This window comes from Austrofundulus limnaeus, unplaced genomic scaffold (genome assembly GCF_001266775.1).
Source record: "Austrofundulus limnaeus strain Quisiro unplaced genomic scaffold, Austrofundulus_limnaeus-1.0 Scaffold163, whole genome shotgun sequence".
Taxonomy (NCBI): domain Eukaryota; kingdom Metazoa; phylum Chordata; class Actinopteri; order Cyprinodontiformes; family Rivulidae; genus Austrofundulus; species Austrofundulus limnaeus.
Window position 1 is genome coordinate 562,177 of NW_013952565.1, and position 15,283 is coordinate 577,459.

The 15,283-nt window shown below is 40.3% G+C and overlaps 1 protein-coding gene across 1 annotated transcript in view; it reads left to right on the forward strand.

The window, feature by feature from the left end:
- ahctf1 (AT hook containing transcription factor 1) overlaps positions 1-15,283 on the forward strand; it is a gene marked incomplete in the record, with an annotated part of 34,039 nt that overhangs the window by 6,759 nt on the left and 11,997 nt on the right. Inside the window, 20 exon segments of the mRNA XM_014017201.1 lie at positions 187-327; positions 510-614; positions 2,147-2,243; positions 2,359-2,482; positions 2,569-2,625; positions 3,392-3,538; positions 4,687-4,877; positions 4,965-5,109; positions 5,250-5,381; positions 6,551-6,698; positions 6,830-6,980; positions 7,056-7,163; positions 9,301-9,445; positions 9,533-9,748; positions 9,851-10,514; positions 10,642-10,806; positions 10,987-11,092; positions 12,179-12,294; positions 12,386-12,681; positions 13,476-15,125. Coding sequence (XP_013872655.1) covers positions 187-327; positions 510-614; positions 2,147-2,243; positions 2,359-2,482; positions 2,569-2,625; positions 3,392-3,538; positions 4,687-4,877; positions 4,965-5,109; positions 5,250-5,381; positions 6,551-6,698; positions 6,830-6,980; positions 7,056-7,163; positions 9,301-9,445; positions 9,533-9,748; positions 9,851-10,514; positions 10,642-10,806; positions 10,987-11,092; positions 12,179-12,294; positions 12,386-12,681; positions 13,476-15,125 — 4,904 coding nt within the window.

Below are 15,283 nucleotides of genomic sequence, written 5' to 3' on the forward strand. Positions count from 1 at the left end.
AAATTAGAATTTATATTGTCATTTAGAAAAACTAAATTTGAGTATTATTCTGTAACTGAACATCTGTTTAAACCTCTTATGTTTTAAAACTTGTAAGCTCAGTCAGGATCTTGTAATGTCAATGAGATCCGATGTGTGTGTGTTAATGTTTAGCACATGTTTCTCTGTGTGCGTGTTGATCTCCAGGTGCTCCACTGTTTGACAGCTCCTCAAACTTCACAGACCCTCAGACGCTGCAGCTGCTGCAGCACAGTCAGAGACTCCTCAGTAACCTCAGCGCCATCTTCCACTGTCTGCTCAGTGAAGCTCAGGAGCTCACACAAAAAGGTCTGACGTCCACACACATGCAGAAGTAGTCCTGTTTTCATGTTGGTAAAATAAGGTTGACTTCCTTACAACTATATGAATGAACTTAGTGATTAAATTTTGTCTTTATTATTTTCTCATTTAGAAGTTTTTCGGTATAATTGATCAGTTTTTGATGCTTTTTTTTCACGTGTGTTTTGAAGGTCTTGCAGGTCTGATGAACAAGAACATGGTGTCCAGTCTCATTTCAAAGTACGCCCAGGTGGTTCTGTGGTTCTGCCGTACAGGCTTACTCCCAGAGGGCTCAGGTAAAGTGGAGCTTACTCAGACTGTCTGAGAGGAAAATGATTTGAAGGAACTCTTTTGTAAAATATTAATAATTTCCTACATTTGTAAAAAAACAATTTAAAGGAAACTGGTTTTCCATTAGCCACCTTGTATATGGCATTGGGAGTTATTGCTAACTCAACTTATTAACTAACTTTAAAAAGAAAATACAGACAGCATTATAAACAAGTAGGCCTGTCACGATAACAAATTTTGCTGGGCAATTAATTGTCTCAGAAATTATTGCGATAAACGATAATATTGTCTGGTGACCATTTTAAAACTAATATAATGAAAAAAGCGTAAGTAAGTACATCCTCTCAAAGATCGATAAACTTTAATTTTTAAAGAATATTTAACAAAGTGGACTCTCAGTCTAACAAAAAATGCACTTGAATAAAAAAAACAAAGAACAACAAAATGTAAATTAAACACCACACACAACTGAGACAGTAAATAAACAATATTAAAGAGCAGCATCTCTTTAGAGATGAAGCAAATTACACAGCCTGGTGAGGACCCACTGTTTCTTATGGGGACTTAAGCCCAGTTCACATCCTAAGTAAAGTTTAGGCTAGGTTTAGGGTCAAATAGTTAATAGAAAATACCGGTAAATGAATGAAAGTCAATGCAAAGTCCCCAGGAGGATAGAAGAACAAACGTGTGTGTGAGGAGGGGACAGCGAGGACATAAGCAGAGCACTGCAGGGGAGGAAATCGGTTCAGAGTTTTCCTCATGAGTTGCTGGGACAGCTACTGTTTTTTGGGTGTTTTGTTAAAACACAGATGGTGCGTTTAAGTTTCCTGTTTTAGGGAGTTACAGTTGAAGTCTTGACGAGTTTGTCGCGGGTCTGTCTGCCTCACTCACGAAGGAACTCTCTCTCTCTCTGAACAAAATGTGTTTGGTTTTATTTCGTACTAGTATTCGTCTAAAAATAGTCCGACGCAAACGTCCACATATTTACACATCTCTGGAATTTATTCTATGCAGGAATTTCCCGCATTATAAAAATTTGATTTGTGGGAATCGATCATAATACGCACAATCCCCGCAGTGAGTTTCAGGTCCTGCAAGTACTCCGACACTGCAGCTGTCGCGTTCTGCTTTGAAACCAATTCCATCTCCATTTTTCAGAATCCCATCAACGTTTCTTTAGTTTGTTATTGTTACGAGCTCTCATGCTAAAGGAGTACGAGATCGCGCGAGAGTTCACTCCTTCCACACTAAGAAAACAGGAGGAGAGGGGTCAGCTGGGCCCCCTGTGCACCGGAGCACAGAGAGGGAGAGAGACGAAGTAAACGAACAAGCAGGAAAATGAAACTTATCGTCTTAATTTTTTTTTACCGACCTCAAAATAATTTATCGTGCGATTAATTGATTTATTTACTATCTCGACAGGCCTATAAACAAGATATTGTTTATTTAATCAGTTTCAGAGCATAGATCTCTTTCACGGTGGTAAATTGTTTCATCATCCCTGAACTCTGTTTTCCTCTCTGCCCCCCACCACCAGATGAAGATGCTCTCCAGATTTCCAGGCCTTTCTACACCCACTCAGTCATCAGCAACTATTACACCATACGCAGAGAAGAGTTGACCAGGTTGGCCAAGTAAGTGAATGATTTATTCACAAACAAAATGAGTTGCATTAATGTTACGCATCTTTAGTTTTGCCTGTGGAAGTTTTATCTAAGTTCTCGTGCTGATTTTCCGTCATCTCCTCAGAAACAAGTGGTGTGCAGACTGCCTTATGATTGACGGCTTGGTTGGTCATTGTGGTGAACGCCTGACCAACCTTTGGAAAAGAGACGATGGTGGGACAGGGCAGTACCCCCCACCTACACTGCATGTAAGAATGCAACATTTATGTTTTTGAGGTACTTTCTTCTGTGCTGTTTTAGTGAAGGGTTTCAATTATACACCTGTAACCCACAGGCTTTGCTCGACATCTATCTGCTGGACAACATCGATGAAGCTACCAAACATGCAATCGTATCCTTTGACTCATTCTGCTGGTTTACTGAATCCATCAGCCTCAGTAGGTTTGGATTTTCCATCCATTATCTTCTGCTTATTCTGAGTCGGGTCACAGGGGCAACAGCTTGAGCAGGGAGGCCCAGACCTTTTTTTATCCCCCAGCCACCTCTTTCTGCTCTTCTGGGAGGACTCCAAGGCATTCTCAGGCCACTCGAGAGACGGCCTCTCCAACATGTCCAGGAGACATCCTTACCAGTTAACTGAACCACCTCAACTGGTTCCTCTCGATGTGGAGGAGCAGCGGCTCTCCTCTTGAGTTTCTCCCAGATAACTGAACTTTTCACTCTATCCCTAAGGAAGAGTCCAGCTATCCTGTGGAGAAAACTCATTTCGACCGTCTGTATCTGTGATCTCGTTGTTTCAGTCACTACGCAACGTTTGTGGCCATAGGTGAGGGTAGGGATGTAGACCTTACAGCTCAGCTCCCTCTTCACCAAAACAGATGTTATAGAATCAGCAGTACTGTGGAAGCTGCACTGATGCATCTGTCAACCTCACGCTCCATTCTTCCCTCACTCATGATCAAAACCCCGAGACACATAAACTCCTGCATTTGACACATCATCAAATAGCAGAGATAAAATCCTGATACCACTGGACTCCCTCCGCCCCCTGGCTGCACCGGGAAATTCTGTCCAAAGTTTATTTATTTATTTATTTATTTATTTGGTTTAACATGATTAATTCAACTTTGTTTTGGACCCTTGACTTGTGGTTCCAGGTGATTTACCTGTTGCTGGATGTCATGTACTCCTTCCCTAATAAAGATGGAGCATCAGTGGAGTCTTTTCCCACAGCTTTTGCCATCCCCACCGGACTGGTCAAACTAGTGCAGGGCCTCTGGCTGCTGGATCATCATGACCATCAGGTGAAAACTGCTACAGCACTTAGGTCTATCATTTAGTTGTCTAATAGAAAGGTAAAATTCTATTTAGTTAAATATTTTTATTGTCATTACAACAGACTTCCTGCAACATTCAGCGTCTGTTTTTTTGTTACACTGAGCTTATTTTCCTCTTCTAGACTTGCTAAAGTTTGTTTACACAAACAGCTGTTCGATCACAATCTTCTGCTGCTTGTGATGTTCTTTCTGATAACATCTATAATGATTGATTAATCGTGTTTCCATCCAGTTGTAGTGAATTTTTTATCGAACTTTTCAAAATTCGCAAAAAGTTAAATAAATAAAAATTCTAATCTAGACTGTTTCCATCTAGTTTCCCTCTCGACTGTTTGATGCGAATAAACGAGGCAATGCAGCACGTGATTACGTCAGACGTCGTCGACAAGCTTTGCGGTAGTAAACAGGAAGTGAAACTTGCTAACTAGCAGAGGCTAATCATCTCGGCACAATGGAGCGATTTTTTCGTGATTGCCTTGCTATTGGGCAAGTTGTAATTATTACAACTCATTATTATTATTATTATTATTAGCGGAAACAGCTGAATGTCACGTGAGGTAAAAATGCGCTATGTCAGAATTTATTTGGCAAACGTGTTTCCATCTCCCGTTTTGTGCATTAACTACTTTGCAAATCATCCAAAAACAACCTCAAGCGAGCTTAAAAACCTTTTAGCGAATTTTGGATTTTTTTTTTTTCGAATTTTGCTGTTTCCGTCCGACTTTTTTGCATTTTTAATGCGACACTTCTAAATGCGCATCAAAAAAGCCTTGATGGAATCATGGTTATAGTAGATATTTCTGTTGATTAGCTTTCCATTTAATTTTTTTATGTAGTATGAGAGTTGTTTTTCCCTATTTATTTGGTCTGTTTGTATGGTTTATCATTATTTGTGTATTGTCATGCTTTGTTTTTAATAGTTGCAGTATGTGAAGCACTTTGGCCAACAGTTGTTTTTAAATGTGCTGTATGTACAACTTTCCTCAAATCAGTGTCACTTCATGCATCCAGTTATTGTTGACTTATACCTATTGAACTTACATAATTTACAATAACTTAATTTGAATACACTTCTGTTAAATAATAATGTTTTGATGTTTGTGTTTCCTCATCAGAGTTCCTTTGAGCTGCTCCTGCATCCAGCAGCTTCTCAGTTTTATTTTGAGTGGCAGCACGAGCGTGTCCTACAGGCTCTGATGTGCCAGGGTCAACAGTCGGTGGCGCTTCGGTACTTTCATGTCACAAATCCCCCGATTACTTCCACCTCCCAGGCCAAGCTTTGTGTGTCCGTGCTGCTGCACAACAGGTGTGTTCAGTAGTCGAACTGTCTCTGTGTAAAAACAGTTGTTTCGTTTTATTTTGGCCAAACAAGACAGCGTGCTTCTTCTTCTAGGTGTCTTATTGAGGCGTGGTGTTTGCTTCGGCAGCACTCAAATCGTCTCAACATTGTGGAGCTGCTGGGCTTCCTGTATGAAAGCTGCCAGGAGCTGAACCTCATCAAAGAGCTGCTCAAACTGCCCCTGGGCCTCAATGAACAGGTAAACAGTCGGGCGCAAGAACTCTTAGGTTGGGAGGGTAATATTACTGTTAAACCTTTTTTATGGTTGCCTCAAAGGTTGTTTTTTTTATTTATAGGTCTTTGTTGATCTCCTAACCTATGGATTTTGTTTGATTTTAGGAATGTTTAGAGAAGTTCCTTCAAGGTACAGGAGGTCTGCAGAATCGAGAACTTCTAATGGTTCATTACCTTCAGCAAGCCAACTACATCCCTGCTCTGCAGCTCAACCACAAACTCAAGATGAACCTTGTGGTATGTGTGGAAACATAAACACATAATTATGCAGATAACCTGAGCCAGAATCTTTTGTAATCAAAATAATGGGTGGTTCTTTAATGAAAGGTTTCGTCTCTTCTCCAAGAGACTTCTTCAGTCTGACTAAATGTTTCATTAAAGAACCCGTCCAGAGGACCTACTCAGGGTATTTATTCCAAGTATAATTCGAAAAATTAAATCCATAAAATCATCCATAAAGTTGGGGGGGGGGGGGGTAGTACTATACTTGGATAAATATTTTTACTTGCGTATTTTAACTGAAATATCGGCTTCATTCACAAAATGCCTKAGTCCCGAAATGAGACCGCATCGAAAAAGCAATTGAAACGAGCTCAACTGTGACACTATTCTGTGCTTCAGAGCGAGATAATAACAGATCCAAGCAGGTGACATGATGTGAAAAAAAGGGGGGGAAGTATTCCTGCACCTTTAGTAATGATAACAAACTAATAACGTTAGCGTGTGACTGGGCCGCTCCTCGAACAACAACAAACACATGTTCGTCTGTAATGGCTGCCGTCTACCAGTGTTCTGAAAAAGTTTGTATCCCTGAAAAAATGTTTCCCCACCAGAGGGGGCGCTCGTGAGTCGGAAGTAATCTGCTTTTCCCCCACAAGATGGCCCAAATCTCATGWGAAGTCTCTGACTTTTGTGTTGGCGCCTCCTGGTGGACTATGTGTAAAATGCCAGAATTCATATGATGCTGCTACAGCTGATATATATTTGTTGTCTAAATACCTTTTATTACATGTGTTGTTAAAATAAAATGAACAGTCCAATGATCATTTTACTGATATGTATAAAGGCTGAAAAATCTTGAAGTCTGTATGAAATTGGTGGTAGTTTGAGGATTAAAATTTTTTAATGCTTTTTAAGCTCAAAAAGGGGGGGGGGGGGGCTCGTATTATACATGAGATCATATGTATTAGACACGAATAAATACAGTAATTATTTTAAAAAAAATCTACCTGGATTACTGAGATGCATCAGGACAATATTTTCTGATATTTATGATCAGTTATTTTTTAAATTTATAATCAGACTTAAAATAAACAGTTTAATTTTATGTGATTAATAAAAATATTTCCACTATAAAAATTAAAATTTTCTTCACCTTAAAAACACTTTTTCTTTTTTCCTCCTAGAATGAGCGAGACCCGAAGCTGAAAGAACGGTTCAACACCAGAAACTCCATATTGGATCAGTACGGGAAAGTTTTACCCAGAGTACAGAGAAAACTGGCCCTGGAGAGAGCCAAGCCCTACCAACATCTCCACACCGTCCACAGAGAGGGTAAGGAGCTACACAACTTACATTCACATCTAAAACACTTTATCACACAAATACTGTGATTAAATGATTTGCTCACTCATTTCTTTTTATTAAGACTTTAAGCACAAATAACGTTGCGTCCTGCCTTTCAGTTTCTCGGCCCCAGCCGCTGTCGACCATCACAAAGCGCCCAGCCAGTGAGAAGATGATGTCCAGAGCAGGATTCATCAACAACCTCCTGACCAAGATCGAGGAGGTGTGGTTGGGCAAAGACGCTACACCACATTCTACACCAAACAAGACGTGAGAATAAAATACTCAAAAATCACCTCGATGTTAATGTCTTTCAAAATGTTGATGGAATTCGATCTTTTCCAGCTCAAGGACAGCTGCTGTTCAGAACTCCAGCCCCAAGACCCCCACCCAGGCTTTACCTGATCCCTTCCTAGGAACTCCAGTCAGCATGACGTCCAAACGAAAGTCAAGGTACTGAAGAAATTTATTGGGGTTTGCTTAAATACTGATCTTAATTACACTACACATGGTATATTATTAGGGGAAATGTAATATCTGTTAAATGTGATCAGTTTGCTTAAATTGATGATTTAATTGATATATGCCTGAACACAGATTCAACACATAACTGAACCATTAATCTTCATTAGGGCAGATTATTATTGTCTGGGGTCATGGCTTAAACTCTTGAGCCCCATCGGGGGCAAAACAGTTTTTTCTGTTTTCTATTTCTTTTAACTTCTTAAGATCTGTCAGTTGAACCTGGACATGTTTGGTATCAAAAAAAAAACAAAGAATCTCGGCTAAAAGCTCATGGAAACTATTTTTACATCCACCAAACACATTTCAAACATCAAGTACCTGAATCAGAAAGTTATCAAAATGTAAAAAATGGCATCATTTCAAATCTGTAAATATATTCAAGCAAATCTGTAAAAGAAAAATTTTTGACATTTTTTTTAAAGCAAGTCAAAGTAGATACTTAAATATGTTGTAAAGTGGGTTGAAAGTTTTTTTTTCCCACTTGATTTTGAGTGAATATGATCCAACTGAAGTCAAATATAATTTCTCATTATTTCATATAATATATATGGCGACAAATAAATGTTTGGATAATTTTTCAAAAGAACAAACATTCAATAACAAGTCTGTTAAGGCAGGTAAGAAAAAATAAATAACTTTTAGATATAAAAACTTAAAGGGATCCCCGATTAGTTGTAACATTAGACTTTATTTGATAAACATATACTTTAACCGCAAAATAAATAATGTAAAAATATTGTAGGATGTTCAGTTTTTATCATTTTTAAACTAAAAGTTTAAAAATATATTTTAACACGGACGGGGCCATTTTATTTACATGAAAAGCATTCTGGGTAAATGATGACATCAACTAGGTCATCAGTGCGAGGCTGCTAGTGAGCTATATCCACCCTGAAGGTTAATCTTGGACAATATCTGATGATCGACTCTTTTAAATGAAACCAGATATAGCTCGCTAGCAGCCTCGCACCAATGACCTATCCACGTCATCATTTACCCAGAATGCTTTGCATGTAAATAAAATGGCTCTGTCCATGTTAAAATATATTGTAAAAAAATTACAAAACTAAACTTCTTACAGTATTTTTACAGTCTTTATTTTACTGTTAAAATAAATGTTTATCAAATAAAGTTTAATGTTACAACTAATCATGGGTCCCTTTTAAGATTTCCTAATGTTGATTAATGGTATCTACATGGTTCATCCTGTGCAGAATGACAAAATTCAAAATTATTTCTTTACTAAAATCTGTGTAACTTTGCTCCAGTTAAATTTAACAGCATGAATCTTTGCACAGGTAATGTCCACAAGTAGGTTTATGGTTTCCAAGAGTTTTTAGCCTGATTCATTATGGTTTTAAATAGTTTATATTCTGTCTAATGAAAAAAAATTATTCAGGTGTGGGGGAAAATGTTCCATCCCCAATATCTCTAAAGCCACAGCTGTTGTTTTAATACTTACACTTCTGATGAAATGTCCCATGTGTTAGCTTTATTTTGAGACCAAGTTTAATTAAATAGAGTTTGTAAATGCTGATATACTCATTTACATTTCGGAGTAGTATTTTGAGCAAAAAAAATGAAGAAAATCCCTTGGGGCTTAAAAGGTTTAGCGATGTTGGGGACCCCTTCCTGATGACGTAATAAAGTAGGCGGAGTCATAGGCGGAGACTTCAGAAAAACGGGGCTGAACGCGGAACAATAAATGCCTTCAGACAGAGCTGCTGCTCTGTGGTGGTGCTGTTTGAACTCTTTTCTATTCAATTTCCAAGCATTTGGTACATTTTCGGTGTGGTTCAAGCACATAAGGTGGTAAACGAACACGCTTAACAATATTTCCTTCAGTACTCAGAAGGTCTTTTAATGAATGCCCATGGGTTCAGTTGTTTATTAATCCTGATCTCCAACCTATACCATTTGTGGATATGAAAATTAAACAATTTTTTTAAACTCTTTTATTATATTTGTGTAATTATGTAGTGTTGTTACCTCCATTCAGAATTGTTCTGTTTGCCTCTCGAAATGATTTAATGCTTTGTTTGTTTTTCTTTTCAACGTGACTCAGGTTGATGGATTTGGTGGTCCACCCCACCTGTCACACTCCTCGTCCTCTTCTCAGCCCCCCCAGGCCCCCCAGCTCCTGGGTTTCTCCAAAAAGCATCAGCAAAGCGCCTGAGCTCAGTTTGCTGCAAACACCGCAGGTTGTCAAAGTGAGTGGACAGAAATAGACTTTTTGAAAAGGTTTCCCCTGTTTGCTGTTACTCATCTTTTTTTTTATGTTTCCCTTCCCCTCGCAGCGAGCTCGGGCCTTGGCTGCTTCTGGCCCCGTCTTTTCAGCTTTCACTCCTCAGTCCATCCTTCGCAGCAGCCTGAGACCCACACCTGTTGCGACGCCTTCTGCCTCTCCAGGACGCTCCATCACCCCCCCAATCCGCAGCAAAGAGAGCAGGATCACCTTCATCGAAGACGCAGAGGCCCCTGAAGCAGAAAAGGCTGTACGTTGGACTAACGGGGTAAGACCCAGCATACGGTCAATAACGTGTTTCATTTGTTGTGGGTTTGATTTTATCTTCATAAATAAATATGCCCGTTCATTTGGATTCATTTGTTTAAAGATGGCAGCAGACAGTGAGATCAGTCAGCTGAACAGAGGCTCCGCAACCTCCAAAGTTGGACGTAAGACTTGGTCTTCACAAGCAGCCGAGGTGGAAGGAGGTGAGGAAAAGCAGCTTCCTCGGGTAAAGTTCTTGTCTCCGGAAGGTGAGCCCCCCTCACCACAGCTAAGTCGTTGTGAGAGCGGCGACTCTTTCACCCACGAGGTGGCTGCAGAAACGAGCCCATCAGATGCAGCACGTCCACGTTTTAGTCTGAGCTTTGACACCAGCCAGGCGTCCATTCGGTCAACAGACACAACTCAGGAGTACTACGACGCCCCGCTCGCCGAAGACCACAGAGGAACACAAAGCCACACAGGTGCAGATGATGATGATGTGGTGACAGTGAACATCAAGTCTGTGACTAAAATGGAAGAACCAGAGGAAAATCCCGATGCAAGCACTGAACAGAACCTTCAGCTTCTTTCTGAGGATTCTGAGAAGGAGGAAGAGTTTTGTAAAGTAAACAGACCAGAGGAAGAGATGGAGGGTGGTCCTAATGTGGAGGTGAACGATGAAGAAGAAGCAGTGGATTCTAAAAGGGAAGAAGATCAGAATATTGTATCAAATAGTGAACAAGAGGATATTTCAGTTGTTACCCAAGTAGAGCTACTTCATAGCAAAGGTGGGTTATTTTTCTAATTTGTGAAATTTTTCTGATGTGAAAGATGCACAAGTTGGATGTTAAATAAAATGTGTTTTAATTAACATTGTTAATTTGCCACACTTTGCTCTACCTTGTATGCTGGCAGATGGTAACCAGGTGACTGAGAGCTCCGACTCTGATGTCAAATCTGAGAATCTTACAGTGAAAATCCAGTTGGAGTCCACTGAATCCTATGAGTTGACTATAGAGGAGCCTAAACCACCTGGAGAAGCTGAAACTCCAAATGAAATGGATCTGGAGCAATCCACAGGTTAATTTATTTAAGAACTAGCTGCAAACGAACCCTTCCTAACACTACAACTGAATCTGTGTACACATTACTGTCAAGTCTTTAGAATAATTGAAACCCGCGATTGTAAAACGAGCATGCCTGCTGTTAGTGAAAACATTGATAAGCGCAGCTTTAATAATAAGTCTTGTTTGTTTTCAGATCTCACACAGTTTGTTCAGCAGCACCTGTTTGGTGGTGATTTGTCTCCTTCACTCAGCCGCTCAGCGATCCACAACGCTTCACTAAACCAGACTTCCTTCAACAGGTGAGGACATTTTTTCTGCTCTCGAAACAAACGACACTCAGCTGAAAGTGCTAGTGTTTTACTGTTGAGCTGTTTATGTGTCTTTAACAAGAACAGAAATCATCTTTACACTTTTATCTCATTAAAACATTTGGTTCATATTCAGCATTTATTGTATTTATTCGAGTATAATACGTAAAATTTAATCCATAAAATCATGCACAAAGTTGTGGGGTAGTACTATACTCTGATAAATATTTTTGCTGATGTATTTTAACTGAAATATCGGCTTCATTCTCAAAATGCCTGAGTCTGGAAATGAAACCCCATCGTAAAAAACGGTTAAAGCAAGCTTACCTCTAAAACTCCTCTGTGCCTCTGAGCGAGATAATAACAGATCCAAGCAGGCAACTTGATGTGAAAAAAAAGGCAGTCCTGCAGCTAAGTAATAATAACCAACTAATGACAATGTGACTGAGCTGCTCCTGGAACAACAACAAACACATGGTCGGCTGTAATGGCTGCCGTCTACCGGTGTTCTGTAAAAGTTGGTCTACCTGAAAAAAGTTTCCCCACCAGAGGGGGGCGTTCACGAGACACAGAGCATGAGATTGTTGTTGAGTGGGATTCTGCTGCCTTTATTACAGAGGAGGAATACCAGAAACTTTTAATGATACTGATGATGGTGAGCCTGAATTTGAAGGCTTTGATTCAGCTTCATCCACACTTGTTAGAGCCACACATCAGTTTGTTATATCACACCAGTTAACAAATGAACATTTGATAGTTTTTGTTGTAGTTATACATTTGTTGTTGTGTACCTTTTAGTACATATATTGTTAAAATAAAATTAAAAACTGATACATAATTTTAATTATATATACTGCAAAGGCTGAAAAATCCTGAAGTCCATATGAAATTAGAGGTAGTATGAGAATTACATTTTTTAGGCTTCTTAAGTTAATATACACGAATAAATACAGTAATAATCTGTTAGTGAGCTGCCATTACGTTGTAGTTCTGCAAGTCTGGGATAATATTTAGAGTTGCAAAAATGGTTAAGTTGTTTTGTCAAGTAAAAAAAATGTCATTTCCACTCTCATCCAGTGAGTCATTAGAGGTCGAAGAGGAGGATCAGCCTGCTGCTGAATATTCCTCCATGTTTCCCATCAAAACATCAGCTTCTGTCAGGTCCTCTGAGCCGACGGGTTCCGACTCTCACTGTGAGGATGATTTAAAACACACAAACCACAGCTCTGTTAGTGTTTGTGGAAGTTTCCTCAAACGCTCTCGTTTTTCTGTTTGTGCTCGTAGCTGTTGTGAGTCTCAACGATAGCGAAGAGCTGTCTAGTCCTGCATCTGAGGAAGAAGAGGAGGAGGAGGAGTCTGATCAGGAGGAAGAGGAGGAGGAGTCTAATCAAGAGGAAGAGGAGGAGGAGGAAATGGAGGACTCTGGTAGTGAGGTGGAGATCATCGAGGAGGTCCAGGGTAACGGGACCCTTCCTCCCCTCCAGCCTAGTGAAGCCTTTATGCAGCAGGAACACGCGCACTTCCTGTCAGAGCAGGAAGCCGCTGCGTTCTCTCTGATCACAGCAGGTGCAGAGATGAAGGTAACACCTGCAGACCTGCAACTAGCAGACTTAATAATTTAATCAGTTAATAAGAACAATGTTTACTTTAAACTAGGACTGTCAAATGATTAATATTTTTAATCAGATTAATCCCAAAGTAGCTGTGAATTAATCATGATTAATCTTAAATTTAATATATATTTCTATTGCATATTGATAAAATAAATTACTTGAGTTATTAATTAGTTTTTAATGTTTTTATTTAGAAAACAAAATTGATGCTCCGACATGATTTTTTGAATATGAAACAGGATCTAAAGAATGCTCCAAACATATTTGAGTCAGTTACATTTTGTGCAGAATAATGAGGTTAAATCAAGAATTCAAGGATTTTCAGTCCAAATGACTACATGAGGAATGAAAGATAGATACTAAGGTCACAGTTGTCAGCAAAACGTGAATAAATAAAAATAAGCCAAAAGACAAAAAGAAAAAAAATTGTACATAATGTGTTACTCATGGAGTTTTTTTTATTTCATTTATTTATTCTTTATTTATGCAGGTAAACTGTTTGAGAACCACTTCTCATTTAGAAACATGACCTGTCATGCATTGTAATATACAAACCTACATATTCAGCCATAATAAAGTGACTGTAAATTTTAATTGTGATTAAAAAATTTTAATCTATGCCCAGCAGTAAAATTAATCAGAGTTAACTCGATTAATTTCACAGCCCTACTTTAAACAAATTAAGATTCTACAGTTCTCTTGTAATATTCAGTACTTTCCACAACTAGATGTCCAGAATCTGTGTATTTGCCTTTTCACAGATGGTGGACGACGACATGGAGGGTGAGGTGGTGATGGTCAGACTGGGTTCAGATGATGGAGGCATGGATCCAGATAACGTGGAGCAGGGCTCAGCGTTCATGGAGCTCAAACCTTCCAGCACTCTTCTGGTGCCCGTGGAGCTCGTTGAGGGACAGCCCAGTCTGGAACACGTCACTCAGGTGGACCTTCCTGAGCTTCAGCCAGCTGCTGCAGAAGATGGACCACAGTCTGACTCTCACAGCAGCTTCACGCTGATGCTGAATGTAGATCAGTACGAGGTTAAAGAGACGACGCTTCCTGTTGAGAACAGCGTACAGGTGTCTGACTCTTCCTCCCAGCCTCACAGAGAAAGTGCTTTGGCTGAACCGGATGTAATTCCTTTAGAGACAGATGTCACAGATCCTTCAGTGTTTGAACCTTTACAAGAGGACAAAGGAGAAGAGATGGAGAGCTGCGATGAAGATAATGTTGATGGACTGAGAGAACCAGAGGTCCAAACTGACTTACAAGCTGAAAATACTGCAGCAAAGCTGGAGGCAGAAGAGATTGGAGAACAGAGAGATCAACAGTTTATGTTGCTTCAAGATCATGAATCAGTTTCTGTGCCATGTATAAACGCAGAGATTCCTGCAGCTGTGAAGGACAACGACTCCGTGGAAAAGACAAGGTCTGCAGAGGAGATCAGAGAGGAGAGTGTACCAGAGGAGCAGAAACCTCAGGGGAATGGACCTGTTGATACCGGCACAGACACTGAAGAAAACAAGTCTCCTGTAGAGAAGACAAACCAGCCTGAGGCTTCAGCAGAGACCCCACTGAAGTCAGAGGAGAACACAGAAGAGAGATCGAGGAGAAGAACAAGGAATAAAAATGCTGAAGAGAAACCTGTAGAGCAAGTTTCGCTCTCAGAAAGCCATGCAGACAAACGGTCAGTACCACAGACCCCCACCTCTCAGAGGAAGAAGCCAGCTCCTACGCCAACCCGGAGGATGACGAGAGGGCGGGCCGTTTCGTTTGTGACAATACCCGAGGCAGCAGATGAGCCAGAGCAGGGTGCAGGAACAAGCTCACCCAGTCGCACCTCAAGAAAAGGCAAACGGGTTAAAGAGACCAAAATCCAAACCAGCACACCTCAACGAAGCACCCGCAGCACTCAGCCAGATCCTCCTAAAGATGAGGTCGATGCAACAAACGACATCTCAGCTGCTTCAGCCTCAAAGACCTTCACTCCAGCAAGACGTTCTCTCAGATCCACTTCAACACGAACGAGCCAGAGGCTTCTAGACGGCAGCAAGGACAAGACTGCAGCCACCGAGGCTGAAATCAACTTTAAAGAGGAACAACAGGATGAGGACGTGGATAAAAAGGTTGATCATAGAACAAGCTCCAGGACTCCAGCCTCGTCCAAACGCAGCATGACTCAGATAAACGCTCCCAGGAGATCAAGCCGAACGTCGACGCCACTTAAAATGGTGATAGAAGAGAGAGAGCAGGAGGAGCCTGTTGTCCCTTCAGTGAAACGCAACTTCAAAAGAACAGAACTGGAGCTGCTTTCACCCATGAAAGAGGAGGAGGAGGACAAGGAGCAACTTTCAAGTCCTCGGAGGGCAACTCGACAATCTACACAGACGACCCTAAATCTGATGCCACAAGTAAGAATCCTCGTCTAACCCTGGTGTTCAGACTGTTTGTCATCATTTACCGTATTTATTCATGTATAATATGATCTCTAATACTGTACGATCATCACTTTTTAAGCTTAATAAGCATAGAAATTGTAATCATCAATAACCCATGTTATACTGTATAC